At 38.7% G+C, this 24,506-nt stretch overlaps 1 protein-coding gene across 10 annotated transcripts in view; it reads left to right on the forward strand.

The window, feature by feature from the left end:
- Nucleotides 1-24,506, forward strand: part of ERC1 (ELKS/RAB6-interacting/CAST family member 1) — a 421,649-nt gene that overhangs the window by 85,270 nt on the left and 311,873 nt on the right. For 7 of the 10 annotated variants that reach the window (XM_061206048.1, XM_061206051.1, XM_061206053.1 and 4 more), the window contains exons 3-7: nt 2,099-2,515; nt 13,995-14,069; nt 19,295-19,450; nt 20,686-20,778; nt 23,788-23,955. In XM_061206048.1, coding sequence (XP_061062031.1) covers nt 2,099-2,515; nt 13,995-14,069; nt 19,295-19,450; nt 20,686-20,778; nt 23,788-23,955 — 909 coding nt within the window. The remainder of the gene's footprint in view (nt 1-2,098; nt 2,516-13,994; nt 14,070-19,294; nt 19,451-20,685; nt 20,779-23,787; nt 23,956-24,506) is intronic. The other 3 variants (XM_061206049.1, XM_061206054.1, XM_061206047.1) reach the window with 2 other exon arrangements.

Here is a 24,506-nt window from a genome sequence, read left to right on the forward strand (position 1 = left end):
GGCAGTGTTCTAGAATTAGATAGTAGTGATCAATGTATAACTTTTAATATGCTGAAAACTGCTGACTTACACACTTTAAACCGGTGAACTTTATGGTATGTGTGAATTATGTCTCAATAAAGCAATTATTAAAAAATTTTCAATGTCAGTTACACCTCAGTTAAAAAAATTTTTATGCGGAATAGAATAAAGTTTTCTTACATGTTGTCCCTCAGTGATTCCAGTTCGTTCCTCCCTTCCTTCTTGCCTTCCTCCGTTCCCCCAAATAACCATTAATTATTTCTTGTGTAACATTACAGAAGTATTTTTATTTCTTATGATATTTTTTATTTATAGTAAATAGTAATTATTTATTGTTCCTTCCCTTTTAACCCCAAAGTGTTAGCAAATTGAACACAGCCAAGCAGGCATCTCTGAAGTCTTTTCTCTTATTTTTAAAGGTAAAAATGTCCCTTTTTATTGATTACTTGCTTACTGTAGGGGATTTAGATAGTACAAAAAAGTATGAAGAAAAATGTAAAGTCTACCCATACCCAGACACTGGTAATTGTTTGCATCCTTTTAGACTTTTCTCTGCATGTATATACTTTTTAAAAATTAGAATCGCCACCATCCTATACTTGCTATTATATATCTGTTATTTTACTCTTAATATGTTGTAACTGTAGTTTTTATCAGTAAATATAAATCTACATTTAAAAAAATTGATGCATAGTATTAAACTGGGTGGACATTTCTCATTTACTTAACTCATCACCTATTAATATCCATTTAGGTTGTTTCTAATTTTGTCGCTGGTATAAACAACAGTGAGCGTCTTTGTACACTTGCCAGATCGTTTCCTTGAGATATTTACTGCTGTTTTGCAGTTTGCCAAAAATTTTAAACAATGTATGTTTTAACATATATGCCACAAAGATTTCAATGATATTATTAGCTCTGTGAAAAGATGGTGCAGGCATTTATATCCTCACTTTAAATATGAGGAATCTGAAACCCAGAAAGATGGCAATGTGTTCCAAATTAGGTTGCTCTTTAGTGTGAGAGCTGGAACTAAAACTCCTGTCTTCTGATTGTGGGTTAGTTTCCTTCCACTGCGGCACACTGCCAGACCTTGAATACCTTGAATACAAAGGGTGATTTTCTATTGTTGCTTCTTCATTTCTAAAAACATGATTCTTGATGTAACTTCCTTTTAGGTTCTTTGTATAATGTTCTAGAATTTATCCATTCAGATTAAAGGTTCATATACCTTCGTTAGGGATACAGGCTAAAGGTATACCCTCTGAAACATTTTACTAGCTTATCTGCACTAACATTTTCATTCAATTACTCAAATTACTCACTTATATTGTTATCTTCTTCTGTATAAATAGCTCACACAGCCTCAGTTTTTTGTGTTTTGTTTTTAAAGCTTCAAGTTATCTAATTACCTTTGGGTATTAGCTTCAGTGGGCTGCGAGAATTGCTTTAATTCAAATGCCAGCTCTATTACTTACTGTGTGATCTTGGGGTGAGTTATTTAAGTCTCTGTATGCCTGGTGTCATCATCAATAAGATTCAAATAATAGTACATGTGTTATAGTGAGGATTAAATGAATTAACACATAAGGAGTGCTAAGCACATTCTGGCATGCACTCTTATGATAGTTTATTATTTAATGTGCTAACTTAATTGTAAAACACTTAAAAGTCATTTTGTATTTTGACATCCTTTGTGTTTTTTGGTGAAATTTTTTGTATGATGTGTCCGTATTCCTATAGGTTTCCCCTGCCTTTCCCCTCTCCTCACCTTCAGTTCCATGTAATACCTTCTGTTAATCTTGAACAGTGTCTTTATTTAGTCAAGCAAAGTGAGGAGCTGCCAGACTTACCTTGTTTCCTGTTGGTAATAAACACAAATTAAATTACTGACATTTTACAGATTATCTCAATCATTTTTAAAGACAGTGTAAAACAGAATAACGTGAATCCTCATTTGCTAAATGCAGGGTTCTGAGAGCTGTGGTAGCTGCTCTCTCACTCCCCGTAGTCTGCTTTGTTTCTGCTACTTGAGGAGGAAAGCTCATTTGGGTTTTCTTTTTTGTCTTTATACCAGCACATGCAAATGACAATCCAGGCTCTCCAGGATGAATTGCGGATCCAGAGGGACCTGAACCAGCTGTTTCAACAGGACAGTAACAGTAGGACTGGTGAGCCTTGCGTGGCAGAGCTGACGGAGGAGAACTTCCAGAGGCTGCACAGTGAGCATGAGCGGCAGGCCAAGGAGCTGTTCCTCCTTCGAAAGACTCTGGAGGAGATGGAGCTGCGGATTGAGACTCAGAAGCAAACCCTGAACGCTCGGGACGAATCCATCAAGAAGCTCCTGGAGATGTTGCAGAGCAAGGGGCTTTCTGCTAAGGCTACTGAGGAGGACCACGAGAGAACAAGGAGACTGGCAGAGGCAGAGATGCACGTCCACCACCTCGAAAGCCTTTTGGAGCAGAAGGAAAAAGAGAGCGCTCTGTTGAGAGAGGTGAGTGGCCGCTTTCTCAGTTGTTACGACTGTCTTTTTCTCCTGATTAGTCAGCATTTTGACCTAGATAAACTTATGTGCTCTCCTGAGCTAGTGCAAGGGAATTTCTTCTTTCTTACCTAAGTTCTGCACTGATTTCTGTTCTGATTTGCTGTCTTGTATGAGATGACATTGGCTGGCATGTATGCTGGTTTAATACCTTTCTGGGGTTTTTTTTCCCCCTCCTGATTTCTGTAGACTCATTTTGTTGCTAGAGGGGCACAGAATTTTCTTGATTTGTTACTCATCTATTGATTTGTTCATAGAGACACACACAACAAAACCAGAATTAGGGTAGCTAACTACTGCTCAATTTAAAAATATTAATAATTGAAAGTAAGCGATTCCCTCAGTTTCGGTGTGCTTATAAAGTCCTAGGCAGCAGTAATGGATGTTTGCCCTGTGGTTTCCATGGAAACTGTTGCCTTGCTGTAAAAGATACGTGATAAAAATTATTTGCTGCCCTGGAGGCACAGCTAGAGGGAATGATACAGAGGTATGCTGTCACTTATTTTTAGAGAGGAAACTCAGACTTTAGCTGACCACTGTGACTACTGATAATTTTTCACTTTTCTATGTAATGCTTCATTTTAAGAAAGCTTAAGTGAAGAATTCATCTTACATTGAATTTTAAAAAAATGACAGCTCTACTTCTCTATATGAGGTCAGAGTCTTCAGATAATTTTCACATTTGGATAGGGGGAAAAAAAATCTCAGAACTATTTTAGTGCCAGTCTGAATAATCCCTTTTTAAATGAAGGGTGAGGAAGGCGGTTAAAAGCAGCAAAACAGCAACTTCCCCTGATGATGGCAACGGTCTGTATCTGCTCTCTGCAGTACGGTAGCCACTGGCTGCATGTGACTGTTGGGCAGTTGAAATGTGGTTAGTGTGACTGAGGAACTGGATTTTAAATTTTATTTAAATATAACTAATTTAAAATTAAATTTAATTAATCAAATTTAAATTTAAGTATCTCTGTTTGGGTAGTGGCTACTGTATTAGGTAGTGCAGAGATGCATAATGTAATGTTACCCGCTTTTCTTAATAATTTGTCTTGAACATCTTTCTTTGTCAGTACATGTAGAGTTTTGTAATTTCAGTTGAATTTATAATGTTCTGTTGCATTTATTTATATTTCTTACTGTTGAAAATTTAGACTACTGTTAATTTTTCATTATTATAAAACTGTGCTGCACTGAATATCCCTAACCATATATCCCTGTACATTAATTTTTTTCTTTAGCATAAATTTCCAGAAATGAATTTGCTCAGGGTGTGTACGTTTTCAAAACCCTGAATATCAGTCTTGTCTCCTAGAGTGATTGGACCAGTTTATCCTCCCAGAAGCATATACTGTATTTTTACGGTTAATCTGCAGCTATGTACGTTACAATCTTCAAATTACTGGACTGTATTGTTTTAGAAAATTTTCTATCAACTACTGTGTTGTAGGCACCATCCTGAGTTTCTTTCAGTTTACTTTAAAGAGTTTATATTTTAATGAGGTAACCTGGAGCCTGGCCATAGAACATTGTAAGAGAAGGTGTAATCATCTCAAATAGCATGCAGCATGAAAACCCTACCAGCATCGTGATGAACTTTGAATGTTACGTTTTTACTCCTTCTGTTCTGAATATTTCAACCTGTGCCCATTTATTTTTGAGTTTTGGAGTTAATAAATAGTGAATAGTTAAGGATTATGAAAAGCCACAGTGTTATTCTGGCAGAGAACAACCAGGAATATGGTGAATTTGAACAAGTAGTAGGAAAAAACATGAATTTAAGACTAATTTTGAAGCAACAAGCTCTACAAATATTAAGTCCCACTTCTGAACATAATGTGGAAAGAAATATAGGCCTTGTTAGTTGTATCAATACACAGTTCCAGTTGCCATTAGTAATGTAGCGTCATCTTACAGGAAACACAGTCCTATGGATTAAAATTATTTAAGAGCAAGTAGAAGTGATTGCTTCAGGAACACATGTTTAGAATGCTGGTTCTCCTTTCTTTTTCTCCTACTTGCCTTCAAGACTTAGCTCAAATTTCAGTTCTTCTGTGAAGTCTTCCTTGTGCAGCTCTATACATATATGTAGATGAGCCAGTAATATTATAGTATACTTCCATGTGTGTTTCTTCATTGTTCACTTAATTTTTTTGCACCAAGGATGTAGATAGATATATATATAGATATGAAATTTTATCTTGTCAGTGTCTAACAAATGCACAGTGGGTACTCAAGAAATGTTGGTTGAATAAGTTGAAATGTAGGGAAATAAGTTTAAGCCTGGAGCTTACAGAAAGAAGGATAGCTTTTCCAATTCTTTTTTCTCCAGTGTGACCACTGGATACTAAAACCTAACGAAGGTTAGAAAACAAACTAAAAAACCCCAAACCAGTTTTGCTTATGAGTTTAGGTATAGAAGTTATAAGTAAGATATTGGCAGATAAAATCAGCATTATGATAAAAGGATAATATTCTGACCAAAAGGAGTTTATTCTAGGAACCCAGAATGGCTCAATATGTCATTCACAGTTATAATTTGTAATAGGTGAAAGGAAAAGATAACCTTGTAGTGTTTGATAGCTATCTCAAAGACATTAGATAAAATGTTAGACACTTTGAAAACTAAACCAAATGAACTAAAAATAAGAATTGAATGATACTTTTATAGCATGATTTAAATAAAACAACTCAGTAAATGTGTATTATAAACATATTTTAAACTAGTAGCCAGAATTGTGCTTACTCTGACGTATACTAAGACGCATCCATTAAAGTTAGGGAGAGGCAAAGATACTGTTCATCAGTATTTACATTATTCTGGAAGTGTTACGCAGTGCTGTTAGATAAGGAAAATGGAATAAATAATATCAGTAACGGTAATGGAAAGGATAGGGCTAAATTTTCATTACAATGTAGATGGGAACATTAATATAAAGATGCTGCTTTCCCCCAGCTCTGTGAATTTAATGTAATCCCAATAGGAATATTCTTGACACGTGCCCAAATGATGTTGCAGTTTCTTTGCAAGAAGAACAGTACGGGAACACTTGTTTAAGCAGCTCATGATATATGTGTTTTAAACCCAGTGATATTAAAATGTGTGGTACTGGCACAGTAATAGATAGCTAGATTGATGAGACAGAATAGAACCCAGAAATAATATAGTTTTAAGCATATGATACATGTTTGGGAATAATCGCCATCTATTTGGAAAACAGTACACAGTTACATCAAATTAAGATCTAGATGAAATAAAGTGCTACTTGTTAAAAAATAACAACACTGGGCTTCCCTGGTGGCACAGTGGTTGAGAATCTGCCTGCCGGTGCAGGGGACACGGGTTCAGGCCCTGGTCTGGGAGGATCCCGCATGCCGCGGAGCAACTGGGCCCGTGGGCCACAGCTACTGAGCCTGCGTGTGTGGGGCCTGTGCTTCACAACAAGGGAGGCCACGGCAATGAGAAGCCCGCGCACCGCGATGAAGAGTGGCCCCCGCTCACCGCAACTGGAGAAAGCCCTAGTACAGAAACGAAGGCCCAACACAGCCAAAAATAAATAAATAAATTAAAAAAAAAAAATAACAACACTAGAAGAGAATGTAAGAAAAAGGTTTTAATACAATCTTGAGACAGGAAGGAATCTTTTATTGCCATAGCAAGAGGCTTAAACAATTAAATTTGTGTATGTTAGAAAATACAGGTAACAGAAGCTAAAATGGTAATTTGGAGTAAAGCTTTGTAACATGTGGCTCGACTGTTTCATTTCCAGAGTGACAAGGTGCTAGAGGCACTCGCCACAGCCTTTCTTTGCTCATTACTCAACAAACATCCATTGAGCTTCTAGAATGTATGTGACCCTGGGATACACGCTGGGTATACATTTTTTTTTTTTTTTTAATTTATTTTATTTATTTATTTTTGGCTGCTTTGGGTCTTCGTTGCTGTGCGCGGGCTTTCTTTAGTTGCAGTGAGCGGGGGCTACTCTTCATCGCAGTGCGCGGGCCTCTCACTATCGTGGCCTCTCTTGTTGCGGAGCACAGGCTCCAGACGCGCAGGCTCAGTAGTTGTGGCGCACAGGCTTAGTTGCTCCGCGGCATGTGGGATCCTCCCAGACCAGGGCTCGAACCCGTGTCCCCTGCACTGGCAGGCAGACTCCCAACCACTGCGCCACCAGGGAAGCCCTGGGTATACATTTTTCATGTCAGAACACGTGGTCTGTGCCCTCCTAGAACTTAAAAATCTGGTGAGAGACAATAAACTGATAATTATGAGAGGAAATAAATTAGTTGAGTCTAATTATGTTGGGAGAGGGGATAAACAGGGTAAGCATCTTTGAGGAGGTGCCCTTTAAGGGAGATCTGAAGAAACTTGAAACAGTCTTGCTGAGCATTTGGGTAAAATCATTTCATGAAGAAGGTTAACAGTTTCAAAGGCCGGATGAGAAGTTTTCAGGAGACGGCAAGGAGACTAGAGGACAAAAGCATATTGTCTAAGGGGAAGACAGGCATGAGATGAGAGGTTGAAGAGGTAGCCAGGGCCAGAGTCATTCATTCCATTCATCAGATATTTATTGGGCACTAATCCATGTGCAGAGCACAGGGAAATATAGTAGCAGTGAACAAAACAAAAATCCATGCCCTCTAGGAGACAAAGCACTTGCCTTCAGGATCCCTGCAGGTAATGCAACAATTTTATTCAAAGTGCAAGAGAAAACTGTGCCAGTGTTTAATCAAGGGAGTGATCTAGTTTAGCTTTTAAAATCTACTCTGGCTGTGTTGAGAATAAATGGGGGAGGGAGAATTATGAGTGAACAAGGAAGTCGAATAAAGAACTTAACTCTAGGTTGGGTGAGTGGTGACTTGAAATGGCTATTGTGCATTATATCACTAGTGTGTCAAGAAAGGCAGAAAGAATTGAGAGCTGGCAACACTGGGATATCCATAGGTTTTATTATTATTGGATTATTGTCCATCTTTTAAAAAAGCGGGTTTTCATCAGTTCCAAGACTCATAGTTTTTCCCATCTCAACAGTATGAAATTGAGTTAATAAGTCTTATCGTTGATGGCATCTTAAAATCTCTGTCAGCAAGGCCACAGTCCTTGATTTGTTTGCCTGTGTACTCACAAACAGTTAACAGCTGCTCATTTTAGTCAATGTTGTAAGCATTGTTGCTATTTCTCATGTTAACTTTAGCTGTTGTTCAGTATGTCTTCAGTAATATTATGCTGTGAACCAGCATTGAAACAGTTATTGGTATGGAGAAAGTTATATAACAGTTCAAAATGATATGTGATTAAACTTTATGGTTAAATAAGTAAAAAAGGGTCTTGCAATCAGTATAAAATAAAAATTCTGAATGATAGAAGCTTGGGTCATGGTTTATTTGGAGGCATTTCCTTCTTTTCTTTCCAGCACATGAAACAGTGGTTTACCTTACAATCAGTGGCGTCTTAGATTTGATGAAATACAGTAACATTAAAATGGCATTCATATCCAGGAACATTTGTGATTAGTTTTCCATTTTGTTTATGAACATGATTCTGTAGATAGCAGGTAAATAATTCCCCCAAATAAAAGCCAAAGAAGAAAAACAAAAATTAAATTAAGCATTGTATTTTCTGTTTGTACTGAAATTACATTGTTACGTGACTTATTGTTAGACTTTGTATTGTTTACTGGAGTGCCTTTCCTTTGATGGATAGAAGCGTGAAGACATCTATTGGACACATACTGAACTACAGTCAAGACGTGGTTAGTGCCTGGGGCCAGGCGTATGGAGTTTTAACAGGCTTTACAGGTGATTCTGTGATACACCAAAGTTTGGTTCTCAGTCTGTTGGCAGAACATACCTGAATTGGCTATGGAATTTTTGGATTGGCTATCCATATGCATACCAAGCATTGTCTATAGGCTGAATAAATATTTCAGTTCTATATGTGCTCCTGTTTTTTTGAAATGTAAATCCTATTGTGATGAATAAAACACTAATTTGTTGGGAATTCCCTGGCGGTCCAGTCGTTAGGACTCCGTGCTTCCACTGCAGGGGCCACGGGTTCGATTCCTGGTCGGGGAACTAAGATCCGCATGATGCACGACATGGCCAAAAAGAAAGAAATTAAAATACTAATTTGTTTTACAACATTTACAAGTATGTTAATTTTTGTCTCTATAATATTTTAGTCAACAAACCTTGTTTAGTACAACTGCTCTCATGTTAAGATTTGCAACAGTGTTTGAGGTTTAAAAGCCCTACTCTTAATCTACAGATTCAATGCAATCCCTATCAAACTACCACTGGCATTTTTCACAGAACTAGGACAAAAAATTTCACAATTTGTATGGAAACACAAAAGACCCCGAATAGCCAAAGCAATCTTGAGAACGAAAAACGGAGCTGGAGGAATCAGGCTCCCTGACTTCAGACAATACTACAAAGCTACAGTAATCAAGACAGTATGGTACTGGCACAAAAACAGAGATATAGATCAATGGAACAGGATAGAAAGCCCAGAGATAAACCCACGCACATATGGTCACCTTATCTTTGATAAAGGAGGCAAGCATATACAGTGGAGAAAAGACAGCCTCTTCAGTAAGTGGTGCTGGGAAAACTGGACAGCTACATGTAGAAGAATGAAATTAGAACACTGCCTAACACCATACACAAAAATAAACTCAAAATGGATTAAAGACCTAAATGTAAGGCCAGACACTATCAAACTCTTAGAGGAAAACATAGGCAGAACACTCTATGACATAAACCACAGCAAGATCCTTTTTGACCCACCTCCTAGAGAAATGGAAATAAAAACAAAAATAAACAAATGGGACCTAATGAAACTTAAAAGCTTTTGCACAGCAAAGGAAACCATAAACAAGATGAGAAGACAACCCTCAGAATGGGAGAAAATAGTTGCAAACGAAGCAACTGACAAAGAATTAATCTCCAAAATTTACAAGCAGCTCATGCAGCTCAATATCAAAAAAACAAACAACCCAATCCAAAAATGGGCAGAAGACCTAAATAGACATTTCTCCAAAGAAGATATACAGATTGCCAACAAACACGTGAAAGAATGCTCAACATCATTAATCATTAGAGAAATGCAAATCAAAACTACAATGAGATATCATCTCACACCAGTCAGAATGGCCGTCATCAAAAAATCTACAAACGTGGAGGTGGGATAGGGAGGGTGGGAGGGAGGGAGACGCAAGAGGGAAGAGATATGGGAACATATGTATATGTATAACTGATTCACTTTGTTATAAAGCAGAAGCTAACACACCATTGTAAAGCAATTATACTCCAATAAAGATGTTAAAAAAAAAAAAGGTGTCAGATATGGGGATATATGTATATGTATAGCTGATTCACTTTGTTATAAAGCAGAAACTAACACACCATTGTAAAGCAATTATACTCCAATAAAGATGTTTTAAAAAAAAAAAAAAAAAGCCCTATTCTTTAACTAGGTTCTAGGCTAGGAATTTTGGCTCTAACATGTCTGAGGAATGCCTGTCTGTATCTTTGACAGTTGTAAGGTAAAAGCAGAGGAGGTTAGAGGGAAAAAAAGAGAAATAAACATATATAGAAAAAAAATAGAAACCTTGGACAAAGAGTGGGAAGAATTAAAAAAGAAAAAGGGTCCCTAGTTAGTTTTCCCTTTCCTAGTGATTTTGGAAAGTGTGAACAGTTGCATCGCATAACTTACTGATTCAGGTTATCCTTCCTCATCTTTTTTTTTTTGGTGTGTCATTTGTACCTCATTTCCATTTTGACAGGAAGATATGTTTTCTCAGAAGCATGCCGTTACTTGAGATGGTAAAGGGTCAAAGTGCAGTGCTGTCTGACAACGGCGGAGTTGAGGTACAGGAGTAGTAGTGAGGGTTCCTTCTTCACTTCTCGGTGTGGAGTACAGTAAGCCCAGAACTTGTGTGGAGGATTGAAATCTGCTGAAGGGACATCTACCCTTGAACCAAGGGTGCTGGAGGCTAAAACCTGAAACTTGAAAGAAAGAAATTTCAGACATAAGTACTACTTTTCAGTCACAAATGCTCCTTTCTCTCAGTTGTGTAAGTAAATGTTGCCTTACTTTCAAAAAGAAAGAAACTACTAACAACGGAGAAATTTTGTTCCTAACTTGTTTGTTTTCTTTCTCTAGTCATTATTCTTTATTAAATCAGTGAGAGGAACTGAACACATTTTCTACCGTGTACCACAGTTGACAGTATAACAAGATCCAGATAATTCTACCTGTATGAATCTCTGGGCTTTCTTTAATTTGTGTAGAGTGAAAATTTTCAGGCTAAAAAGAGCGGAATAAAGCAAGCACTAGCACATTCGACTTCTTACATTTGTCTGAATGGTACATTCTTTTTTATTCCCAGAGTCCTCTCCCCTTATGAACAGTGCAGGAGTCAGAGGCTCGATGTGCTCTCTGGGAAAGGCGAGTTGGTCAGCCCACTGACTGCAGGATGTGGTCATAATGAGCTTTAATGCGCAGGCCTTTGAATGGAGATCTGGTACGACTGATGGGTTTTACAAGATCTTAACAGGAAAGCTTTATGCCTGCGAATGGTTTAAAGTGCACCCTAGTTCCTTAGCAGAGGAGGATTTTTTTTTATTCAAATGGATTTCTTTCCTTACATATTGCTGATACGCTTGCTAGAGTTTAAAATGAAAATTGTAATAGTTTCACTGTAAAGCATTTGGAAATTTCCCTAATTTGGAAGTAGGTAATGGGAAAGACGTCATATGAAATTAGTTCAGGGTCTGAATTGTGAGATATTTCAAAGACATGCAGTTTTAGTATTTCAAGTAGATACAGAAATATTAAGTGAAAAATGTGAAGTGTAGGTTAGAGGACTTTATTAAGAGGTGATGATTATTTACAATTAGCAGGATTCATTTTATTTTTGTTGCATTTTAAAGTTTGCAGTCATTTATTAAACATATTATTAAATATCTGTGTGCCCAATTTATCACCTGTTTACAGTGTAGGGAGTAGATCCAGTGTGGACAGACTGGAGGCTGGGGGGGTAACTGATGAGTTTGTTGTTTTAATGCAGGTGAGAGGTGATTATGGCCTGAACTAATGTGTTCAGATTTTGTCCTGGATTAATGTGTTCTGCATTTTACTGTCTTAATGAAGTGTTTTATCTTGCAGGGGTTAATTGTGGATTAACTCGATCCTTAACGAGACTTGCTTTTACACTCTGTTGGCTCTAGTCTAGGTAGCCTTTCCTCCAGGGCTAGACTGTCTGTACTCCTAAGACGTGGCCTTTCTGGTGTCTCTGCTCAGTGCCTCTGATGTTCTCTCCACTCTGGCTCTTTGGAGCTTGAATTCTTCCCAGCCCCACGTGAGGTCAGGTAGTTGCTCAACTCATAGCTCTCTGGTAGTTGTTCTTTGACACTGTGGAGTCTTTCCCTGTACGTGCAGGCTTAGTATTTGGTCAAAGACTCCAGGGGACCCCTGTCAGATCAGACACTGCTGCTTTTCTGGCTAGCTTCTTCCTCTGTGTCATTCTGCTCTGCACATTTCTCCTGTCTTTGGGACTCTTACCCACTGATCTGTCTTCTGAGCTCTGCGGGACTGCTGTTTTCTGTTTGGTCTTCCTCTCCCTGCATCACATATTGGATAGCAAGTCCGGACCATAACCTTGTTAGTTTCTCTTCTCTCAAGGATCATACTCCTGTGCTGCTTGTTTTCCAGTGTCTGAAAACAGTTGCTTTATGCATTTTTGTCTAATTTTAACATAGTTTATGACAGGAGGGCTAGTCTTCTGTCTGTTATGATCAGATTGTGTTGACCTTGTAGAGGGTGAGAAGTAAATAGGAAACTCGTTGAAGGATTGAAAACAGACTATTGCCATGATTTGTTGATGCTTCATCTAGAGTACACCATTGCTTTCTTTAAAATGGACAGAGGAAATGAAAGGAAACTTAACTCGAGGCTGTTGTAGTAATCTAGGCTTAAACTAGACTGGAAGTGGAGTGAAATGATAAATTCAAGAAATCTTTTGAAGCTGGAACAATTAGGACCTGCTCTAGAAGGTGGTAGGAAGTGAAGATGTGGGAGGAATGAAAGGAGACACTGTGCTGTTTGGCTTGAACCACCGGGAGGGTAATGCCATTTAAGGAGATGGGCAAGACTCATCAGTCTTCAGAGGAGGGGCTAGGTTAAAGAGGAGAAAATCACGAGTTTTGTTTTGGATGAAATAAGTTTGAGTGACCTAGTAAACATCTATATACATGTCAAATGGGCAGAGCAGAGGGCAGGGCTAGAATTTCACCAGCACTGTTCAGATGGAAAATATCCATCTGTATTCTCTGCCATCACTAGGGGCTGTACCAGGGTACTCTGGAAGTACTGGCTGACTCAGAGACATTCACAGAATCTGACAAGAAAATAGCCTGAGGAGGTCTGGTAACTTCAGGGTGATCCTTGAAGACCCTAACTGTGATATTCTGCCATCTCCTTCCTTCCTTTCTGATCCTGAACGCACTGACATTTGGATTGAAAAAAATAGCTATGTTTTTCTGCCATTTGCTACCTGTAGACTGTTTAGGAAACTTGTTCAGCAGTCTTACCTTCTTTTTTTTTCTGATTGTAGCCCCTCCGGAGAGAGATTTCCATCGTAGGTAGCCCGGTGGTTGTTGCTCTGGGGGAGGATGCTATGCAAAGGAGGTTGTCAACACAAATGCTTTCAGTTGTTTTGTGCAGTGCGGACTGTGGCTACTTTGATTTCTCCTTTTTCTTTTTTTTTAATAAATTTATTTATTTTTGGCTGTGTTGGGTCTTCGTTGCAGTGCGCGGGCTTCTCATTGCGGTGGCCTTTCTTGTTGCGGAGCACGGGCTCTAGGCGCGCGGGCTTCAGTAGTTGTGGCTCCTGGGCTCTAGAGCGCAGGCTCACTAGTTGTGGCGCACGGGCTTAGTTGCTCCACGGCATGTGGGATCTTCCCGGACCAGGGCTCGAACCAGTGTCCCCTGCATTGGCAGGTGGATTCCTAACCACTGCGCCACCAGGGAAGTCCTGATTTCTCCTTTTAAAAAGGGACTATTTCTAATCCCCTTTTTGGATTGTTTGGAGTTCTGATAATATGTCTTGGAGTCTTGTGGAAGAGTGACACACAACCTGGGGATGTGCCAGAGCTTCACCTCTTGTGGTGGCTGGGGTCTGTGTGACTTACCGTGTATAACCAGGTGTGCAGAGACGGGGACCCTCCTGTACCCCTTAGCCTGAATGCAGTCTGTGTGCTCCCTGGTCCACAGGGAAAGGTCAGGAAGACAGAAAGTGGATCAGAGTGTCTTACAAGGCCGGGGTAGTCATCTTTGCATGTAACTACTACTCCCTCGCCTCTCCACTCCCCTCTTGAAAAAATGAGAGTGAAAAGGAGGACACTTACTCTCTTTTTTGCTTCTCTTGTATAGGAGATGCATCGGAGATTTGAGAATGCCCCCGATTCTGCCAAAACTAAAGCTCTGCAAACTGTTATCGAAATGAAGGTAAGTGAGAACTTCCTAAGGAATCTTATGTGTCATTTCACACTTTAATGTGTGAGTTTAAGAAAGTGGTATGTAATAATAGTTCACTCATTTTGTAGACTGAGAAGAAATAGTAAGACTTAATGAAAATGACACATTAAAAGAACTTCAGTTTCGTTTCCTCTTGTCCAGCATTTCTTGGAGTCAGCTGTTCTCAGACCTTTTGATATCAGGGCCCCTTATTCTCTTAAAATGACTCATTTCATTTGTTTTTAAGAAAATGTCTGCCAAATACCAAGTGTGTGTGTCAGTTCTTCTCTCGAGTTAAGAATAGGGTTCCGTGAAAAAAGTACCTGATTGAGCGTGCAGCTCACAGAGCACCCAGTGCTGTCCTGGGAGCGGCGTCACACCCAGGACGCAGCAGCCGGGCCTGGCCCCTTCCTGTGTCGTCACACAGCATGGTACAGAGGTACATACTCAAGGGCTGAGCATGTGAAGAGTCACCAGGGACATTCCTAAGTGAGCCAGTGTTTCAAAAATGTTCTTTCTTATTTTTCGTTTCTGTCTGAGAGTGCTGACACTGAAGACTACACCGACCGCTGGCACGGTTTGGCGCTGTCGTCCAGAGGCACGAGCGCTTTTGCCTGTCCTTTATACCTTTAGTGCACGTGTTGACACAGTGGAAAAGGCACATAAAGTCATAGTATTATTATGAAAATAGTTTTGACTTCTCAAAAGGGCTAGGAGGCACCCCCAGGTTTTCACGGACTATACTTTGAAAACTTCTGCTTTAAGTTACTGAGTAGTTAGAAATCTTTAGGCTGAACGTTATGGTGATTGGTGACTAAGCACTTGCCTTCTATGTTAAATTCCCTGGATTCAAAACCTGGCTTTATTTAACCAGTTGTATGACATAAAACAAGTAACCTAACCTCTCCATGCCTTAATTTCTTTATTGATAAATGGTGATAACAATAGTACCTATCCCATGGGTTCTTTTGTGGTTTAAATTAGTTAAAACAAGTAAAACACTTTAAACAGGACCTGGCACATAGTAAACATTCAGTCAGTGTTAGCTGCTATGCTATTATTATTTTTATTAACAACATATTCTTTCTTGCAAGAGCTAGAAGACTCTTACAGATAGGGACCCCTCCCTCTCCCCCTCCTTCCCTCTCTGTCTCTTTTTTTAACTTCTTTGTATCCCCTAAAAAGTTTGACACGGTGTTTTGCATCATGTGCCTTTGTTTAATATTTGTTGATGTGACAAGAACCTTTAGTTTTTGGTATATAAATAGTTTTATGTAAATAGATGCTTCTCAAGTACAGTTATCAGAATGGTTCTCTTAATTTAGATGATTTCTTCTTAAAACTTTGTTTTTATTGTTGTATACATCTTTATTCTCACTGGGGAAAGGGTTTACCAAACAAATACCAAATTAGTGGATTCTGGTTCTTTATAGTTAGACAATTCATAGTCTTGAACATAATCTTGTAAACAGCCTCTAGAAAGGTTTAATTGCATATTCACATTTCCCACAAGTTTATTTGTACATGTTATTTCCTGATCCCTGTTGGAACCTAAAAACACACGAGTGTACCTGTGTTCACAGAATTATTTTGCTTGCCTTTTGATGGCACAGGGAAGTGTACTGGTTTTAACTGGCAATAGATCTATTTTAAGTTGTGTTAACCTCCAGCCATTCTGCTAAGAAGCAAGAGACTGAGATTCTGGTGGCCCAGTAGGGTCAGGTGGATGTTATGCTGAAATTGCAGATGAAATAGCTGAGATGCTGAGAGTGTGGCATGAGCTTGAGAGGATCATGAAGACCTAGACTGGTCTTTGGGGGAAATGGGAAAGGAGGTGATGGTGGACTATAAAAGAGCCCAGCTGTCTTCAAGGTGACGTAATACTCTTTTCTCTCTCCTCCTCCTCTCCCTCCTCCTTTCTCCCACTTTCTTCCCTCTGCTTCCTTCTCCCTTCTCTAACTTTTTCTTTTCCCTTTAGCAGTGGAGGAGCAGGGAGGAATTACTGGACTGCTCTAGGGTTAGAGTTTTGCTGGGTAGATATGGCAGAATTACTGGGATGCAGGTGAATTGAGGGTGGAGGTGAAGGAGCAGTTGGGATGATGAGTCCAGGAATGTAGCCTGGATAGGAAGGAAGAGAATTCAGAATGGATGGACAGGTTGGGAGAAAATGTAGAAGTTAGGGAGGTGGAGGACTCTGTGAGATGCAAGAGCAGCAGTTAATGTGAGTGACGGTGTGTCAGGCCTGGGAGGAGAGGCCTGGGTGATGTGGTCTTGTAAACTGGATAGCTAAAATGGACCGGAGGATGAGGGCGTTGGCGTTACGGATGTCAAGGAATTCGGACATTGAAATCCTAGGATTATGGCAAGAGTGGCATTTGAAGGAGAGATCTATTGTCAGCCGGGTGCTGAAGACTTCTTCAGCGGGCGGGAGTGACGGGGAAGCCCCTAGATGGCAGCCGTGCGGAGGGAGAGTGAAGAGGAGTGTGAGCTTTAAATGGGAGCAGCATGGAGGAACCTGGAGGGTGCCCACACTTCTCCCTGCCACTCTGTGGTGCTGGTGGATTAGTGAACTTCACTGGAGAGCGTTCGGGGAAATTATATCCTTTGGGAAAGCCTGGGTTTACTTAGAGCAGGGAGACAACTTTTGAAAAAAAGTTGAGCATTTGGGAAATTTAACAAGGAAAAGAGGATTTCAGTGGACTCAGTGGGGTTGGTTGATTAATGATGGGAGACCCAGGGCTGGGGAAGTATATAGAGTAGTAAGATGATAAAGAATTTATTTATTTAGTTATTATACATTCTAGGAGTAAGAAACCTCCTTGGAAAGGGCTGTCCTCAAATAAACCCAGCCTGAGTACTGGTCGGTGCTACAACTAGTCCAACATATCAGGCGTTAATTTTCTGGCCTCATCCCAGAAAGTAGCCTGGCAGGTTCTTTTTCTGCCTCATGGCTTTCAGAGCTGCAGTTATGGTCCCTTTTTAGGTGCAGATTTTATGGTGCATGATTTGATAATGAGTGTCTGATTTGGTCAAGAGCTGCCTCTCTCTCTGTGTTGGGATTTTCAGATAGTGCATTTGAAGCCGTTTATTTATTTATTCTTCATGGGCCGGGATAGTTTTAAACGAGTAAATCAAAATCCTGGTTTAGGTTTAGAATGTCTCTGATTGTGTTAATTTAATATGTTTAATTTTGAACCAAATGTAAGTTTCATTTGAATAGATTTGTAAAAGAAAATTTTTGTTGTGTTATTTTTAAAGGTAATGCAATGCAAGTCAGAGGAGTACAGCCCTCGCCTCTCCCCCGAACCTAAAAATAGCTAGCTGTAATTGTCTCATGATAAATCCTTTAACTCTTATCGGCATACTCTCAGATAACAAGGAAAGTCAGTCGAGACAGGCTTGAGGTAAAGTGAAAAGAGGAAGTCAGTCTCAAAATTTCTTCCTAAAGGAATGGTTTCTCTAAAATTCCAAATAAAATAAAGCTATACTGAATTTATGCTCTTTAAGGTCTTTACTTCTTAGGTGAATAAGCATACTCAACTATAGGTGTAAAAGTATCTATTCTTTGTAGGAGTTTTTCTGTAATTGATGACATCTAAAGTTATCTGTGGATAAACTAGATACTGTGACAGACAAAACCAAGAAAATGCGTATAGACGGATGTTGTACTAGGAGGTGATATTCGTGGTGATGCTGATTTACAAGGACAGTGACGTTTCTCTTTAGAAATCATTATGAGATATTTGAAATGCATGGTGAAGTATAGCGAATAAGTAAGATTACTAATGCAGTAAGTAGCCTCCCCTTATCTGCAGGGGATAGGTTCCACGACCCTCAGTGGATGCCTGAAACCACAGATGGTACCAAACCCTATATATACTATGTTTTTTCCTATACATACCTATGATTAATTTTATAAATTAGGCACAGTGTGTAAGGGATTAACAACAGTAATTAATAGTAAAATAGAACAGTTATAACAGTATGCTGTAATGGAAGTTATGTGAATAGGTCTCATTCTCTCTCTCTCTCTCAGTATCTTACTGCACAAATCTAATGCCTTCTTCATCTAAACTAAGCACTTGTCATGCACTGTAGCCGTAACTTTTGCAGTTTGAGGTGCAACAGCAAAACTAGCACGAATTTCTTTTTCCTTCATCCCAATTTCACTGCTGGAAGATTCGTTCTGACTGTAGATCTTAGCAACCTCAGCATATGATTTTTTCTCTTAGTGAGAACTTCCACCTTTTCACTTAAAAGAAACACCTTACGGCTTCTCTTTGTCAAATCTGAATTGCCAGCATACTACTCTTGTGCTTTGGGGACGGTATTAAATAAAATACTGTCACATAAAAATGGTCACTTGAACACAAGCACTGTGATGCCAGGACTGTCCGTCTGATAACCGAGATGGCTGCTGTGAGTGACTAACGGGCGCGGGTACACTGGACAAAGGGATGATTCACGTTCCGGTGGGACAGAATGGGGTGGTGTGAGATTTCATCATGTTGATTGGAACAGCGGTGCACAGTTTAAAACCTCTGAATTGTTTTTTTCTGGAATTTTCCATTTGATATTTTCTGACCGCAGTTGACCTCAGGTAACTGAAACCACAGAAAGCAGAACCACGGAAAGTAAAACTGTGGAAAAGGCGGGACCACTGTGTGATAAAGTGTAACTGTTAACGTAATTATTCATCCCTTTGTTTTTCTGCAGTGGGAGGTTATCAGATCTTTCTTATTGTAGATACGGTTATACGCATTATTGTGTAAATCTTTGAAACCTTCTTACTCTTTTCCCCACTCCTTTGGGGGCAGAAATAAGCCTTTTAGGGGTCAAGTAAAACGATAAAATATTATAGCTAGAAAAGGTTTTACTGTTAATATTACAGATGTTTTCACTAGAAGTTTGTTGACCGTAAAGTACTTAGAAACTTTAACTAGTTTTCCATTGCTTCTACTTCTTTAGTTAATACTCTCAACTTTAATCAAAAGGGTGCAGAGGAAAGGATAGAGGAAAAATCATACTATAGATCTCAGTCCTCCTCCTCTCCACCACATGGCCATGAAGGATATATTTTAGAAGCAAGGCACCAGTTGCAATATTTCTACATATTTGTTTATCTTTATTAAATTTCACATCTGTAAAGACAGGCTTGTGCAACCTCTCTGACTTTTTGCGAATACTTTAATGTCTAAATCTTCCTTTGTCCTCAGGATTCAAAAATTTCCTCTATGGAGCGTGGGCTCCGAGACTTGGAAGAGGAGATTCAGATGCTGAAATCGAACGGGGCTTTGAGTACTGAAGAACGAGAGGAAGAAATGAAGCAAATGGAGGTCTATCGGAGCCATTCTAAATTTATGAAAAACAAGGTAATGGTGTGTGATACTGTAATTTTTAAATGGGGTTTGAAAAATTGATGCATGTTCCTACTTCTTTAGTGATGATGGACTTCATGCTGTTTTATCAGGCTTCAGGGAAGAATACTTGTACCGTAATTCTTTCAGATAGAACTTTCCCAGAATTAAAGTCAGAATTACTGATGTTGTATAGTTATTTCAAATTTCACTTAAAAGAAAATTACTTGTATGAGGCTAAGTGTGTATTATTACAGTTTAACATTTCATGTCTACCAGTACTTCTGAGGCAATTAGTAGGATTACATCCAGATGAGTTTTTCTCACTATATGAAACATCACGTTCTCTATGTCTTGTGAACAAATTTAGAAGTCAAATTCAGCCTAAGAGACTGAATCCACCTCCCCTTTTTTTTCCTGAAATGGCTTAAATAAAATCGTGTTTTCCCTTCAAACACAGTTCCCTAAAGGAAAGCCCTTTGCGCTCTCCCTTGGAGAAGACCCATGTGTATCAGGTTTATTGTTTCCCACGTGCACTTGGGGTGTATGTACAGTAGGATAGGCATTGCTGAGACATATCAGTCTGTATTATAACCTCAGTCACAGTATTCCTTCTTTAGAGCCAAAGGCATTTATTTTGATCCTATAAACTATTTTAGGCAAATTGGAGGATTTAGTTTATTACAGTTATCAGTTTATCAGGTCTGTGGTGTTTTAAAGATCATAATTTCAATTATAAAATATTAGCTAGAAAATAAGTGTTCCTCCCCTCCCCCTGCCCCCCATATCCCAATTGTGTTAGTTCCCTAATTTCTCAGAAGTGAAAACTGTTCCTTTAATGATACAGTTTCTGGCTTCTTTCTGTGATACCCATACCTGCATATAAATCAGTAGAATATTCCTCTGTTATTTTAAGAATCTGTTAACAATGACTACGGCCAATTTCATGTAACTTTTAGAACTTAAAAATTCACATATCCAACTTTCTGTTAGTTTTGATTTATCATTCTAACTTGAGAACAAAATAAAATGTCATCTCTGCTTCCCATTTGCTGATTAGCACATTTCAGTCCATTACCCTGTGAAAATAGTGAGCCCATCTAGGGTCCTTTGAAGAGGAAATTAGGGGAACAGATTTGATTGTGTTATATGAGTTATTGTTATTTCCAGTTACTGCTCTGGCTCAAAAGCAGATAATAAGAAGACCTAAGTTGACACATGAGTGAAAAAGAATAACAATGTCGTGACAGGTAGAGCAACTGAAGGAGGAGCTAAATTCGAAAGAGGCTCAAGGGGAGGAGCTGAAAAAGAGAGCGGCTGGTCTTCAGGCCGAGGTCTTTGCCGTAAGATTTACCCTTTGCGTGCAGTGATCCCACAGTGGGACCCTGCTGCTCTGGCTCTGGGTGCTCACACTTTCACTCTGTGGTTGGCAGCTTTGCCCGGGACTAGCACTAACCAGCCTGCTCTGCTCTTTAACTGACTCCTGTTCACCGGTTTGACCCACGTGCCACCCTGTGTGCAGCAAGCCCTCATGTGCTCTGGAAGCCCTGTCCCTGGTTTTTTATTGTTGCTTTGTCACTGTGTGGATGGTGCTTCAAAGCTGCTTTTTCTCGACTCCTTTCCTGTTAACCAGAAACTTGTTGATTTATGTGAATGGTCTCTTTCTCTTCTTAGGTACAAAGAATGTGCAGATGTTCTAGGTCCATCACCCAGGGTTTATTTGAATCTGATTTCTTGAGTGAAGTGCTTTACCTTCATATGTAGACATCATCTTTAAGTCCCCGATAGGTGATTTTGCAACAAATTTTACTTTCTTTGGAACAGATGTATAGAAGTGATTAGCTTATTTAGTTATCTAGTCAGTTAGAAGTAGCATGAAACTTAAAGTCTCTAAATCTGTTCAGTAGCTCAATCATCTGTCTAGAGAACTTGAAATTCCATTTCAAACTGTGATAAAATGATTATAATAAAATAGCTAACACTTGAGTACTTATTATAAGCATTTTATAACCTACTAAGGTAGGTATATTCTCAACCCAATTTATGGATAAGGAAGCTGAGGTAACACAGTGGTGCTCAGGAAGCACAGTTAGTAAGAGGCAGAGTTTGATTTTTACACAAGCCATTTGGTTCCAGAACCTGTGCTGGTAAGCTCTGCACTCCACTGCCCTATAGTAGGCTGTGCACACATTTGTCTCACAAGTGTCAGGAAAAAAACTGCTTCTGAAAATTACGGTAGGATAAGACTGGAATGCAGCATTAAAAGAAAAAAAAAAACAAAACCACTTGTGCTAATTTAGTGTGTTTGCTATTTATGGACCACTTTATAGTATAGATAGAAAAGTGAGATATTTTGTCTAAAAGGGTCCAATTTGGTTTGTTGTAACCATGTATTGTCTAGAGGAGAAGTTGATCTATAACTTTTTTTTCCTCAGCTAGTATTATTAATTTCTTTTTGTGTCAAACAACAGGCTAAGCATTCTATACATTTTTTTGGTTTAATCTGTACGCAATACAGTGGCACTGGTTTGCTTTCTCCATCTTACTGATTAGGAAACCAAGGCTTAGAGAGGTAGTTACCCAAGAAGATACACTCGTTCGTTCTCACATGGGATTGACTGCAAAAGCCTTATGCTTCTAACTTTTAAGGAAAATTTGTGCTTCTAAACTCTTCTATTTAGGATATTTTCTTCTTTTTCTCAGTCTTTATGGTCAGTATAGCATTATTTGAGGATTATTTAGTAATGCAGATGATGAGGAAACTGAGATTTTCTATTTATTTTTGATCACATGGTCTAGAGGTAGCTGGAAATTTGAGTAATCTTTAAGCCATAGTTCTTTAGCTGATGAGGTGAGAACATTTTGAACGTTTCTCCTGACTATTCATTCATACCACAAGTGCGTTTTTAGTGCATTCTGTTTGTTAGGGGTGGGATGTTGGTAAAGGGATGTCATGAAGGATGCTACACCATTGCAGTATGTGGCGGCTCCTGGGTACGTATCTGTGTTACAGGATGGAAGTAGCTGCTGTTTACAGCTATCTTCCACTGATGTCCTTAGCAGCTGCGAGTATTTTGCATACAGTGAGCACACAGAAATGTTTGTTGAATGAATGAATATTATATTTGTAAGTAGAGATTTCATGCATATGAGAAAAATGCTTGTCTTCCTGATGAAACAGAACAGTAAATTATAAGTTTATTTTTAGTGCTCCTTAAAAGTAATTACTGTAAAATTTATTTCATACTTTCTCATGGGAAATTGTTCTCAAAAACTTTGTCCCTAAGGGCCTAAGATTATTACAGTCAAAATACTTTAGATACATTCAACTTTTTAAAAAGTATTTTTTGTTTCATCAGTGATACTGAGATTACTGACTTCTTGTCAAATTTATACTTCCAAGAGTCTATATTTTAGTGCATAGCTACCTTGCTTAGGCAGTAGATACAATGTAAAAACAGATATGATTTCTGTTAATTTGGCTTACATTTAGAATAAAAGAGTAAAAATTCTTAGAAACACAGTAGAAATGTAAAGATGTTTGATGTTAAATGTTTTCTAAGTTAAGATGAGAAAAATTTATGGGGGAGTGAGTGGCACCTGTTGATTTATGGATTACTCTGTCAGAGTAATTCAAATTTGATTACACATGTAGATTCTTACAGAATGAGATTTTATGTGTTCTTTATTTAGGTTATATGCTTTTATCCATTTAGTTGATATGACATGTTGTAGGTAATATAACTTTGTAGGTGGAATCTTTTTTTTAGGTCAGTACCCCTAACTCCTCAAAATTATATAATTTTTAGAAAGCACATGTTTATAATGCCTTATAACACTAAAGTGGCTTTTTAAGAAGGACTTTATGTATACTTTCATTTGAGAATGAAAAAAAACAATGAAAAAATAAATGTGCAGCTTTTGAGTTTAAATAGCAATAATAGGAAGTTTCTTTTTTCTTTCTGTATTCCATCTACACTAATCCTGCTGTATGATTTGAAGTTTCTCATGACTTAATAAGATGAAAACTGCTTTAGTTGTGTTCAGATGCTTACTGCTGTCTCATAGTCATCTAAGTGAATTGGGATTTTTCTTCTTCCATTCCTTTTCTAATGGATTTCAAAAGTTTAGGGGAGACAATAAATGAAAACTGGAAATTTTGCTATTAGTTGAATAAGCTTTGTTTTTTTTTTGGGGGGGGCGGTCAGCTAAGATTAGATGGTGCAAAAAGATGAATTGTGTCCTGTCATAAAGTTAATGCTGTATATCTTGACGTGGATCTGTCAAAGATCCAGATCAGAGGTGGTGCTTTTATTTCTTTTTTCCTTACACTGCTTTTTCTTCTCCTCTAGATTGGTCAGGTGAAGCAGGAGCTGTCCAGAAAGGACACAGAACTACTAGCCCTACAGACAAAGCTAGAAACACTCACCAACCAGTTCTCAGACAGCAAGCAACACATTGAAGTGCTGAAGGAGTCCTTGACTGCTAAGGAGCAGAGGGCTGCCATCCTGCAGACCGAGGTAAAAGGAGTTGTGGGATTTGCACGGAGCCCATTCCTTGGCCCCTTTTCTTGTGTATTACCTGTGCACTTCTTGTTGTGTTGAGACACGGGAGCTATGAATAATGTTATGAGGGATTCTTTAGCCATGTGGTCAGTTACAGTACTAAACTATAACCATCTTGTTTCTGTTGTTCTCGTATCTAACAAATTAAACCGGTGCAGTTAATATATGTTTTTGATACTTCAGACTTTGACTAAGTCTGTGCTTCTAAGTAGACTTTAAACTAATGTTATGAAATGAAACGATAGTTGTAAAAGCATTTGTTTTCACCCGTGGTAAATGTTTCAGTCATGAATGGGAGTGAGCTTGGTCAGCCTGTGTTGGGTTATTAAGTGTCCTTAATTTTTGGTATTACGAATAGCTTTAAGTAGGCAAACTGTGGAATCTAGAAATGTTTGCGATAAACCTTGTTTTGAACTGCAGATTATTAGACACGTGCCTTCATGGCCTGTTTGAAAATAAAGTTAGCATTTTTAGAAATATTAGAAGATTATCTAGTCTGCCAGCCT

The sequence above is a fragment of the Eubalaena glacialis genome, chromosome 11 (assembly GCF_028564815.1).
Source record: "Eubalaena glacialis isolate mEubGla1 chromosome 11, mEubGla1.1.hap2.+ XY, whole genome shotgun sequence".
NCBI classification, from domain to species: domain Eukaryota; kingdom Metazoa; phylum Chordata; class Mammalia; order Artiodactyla; family Balaenidae; genus Eubalaena; species Eubalaena glacialis.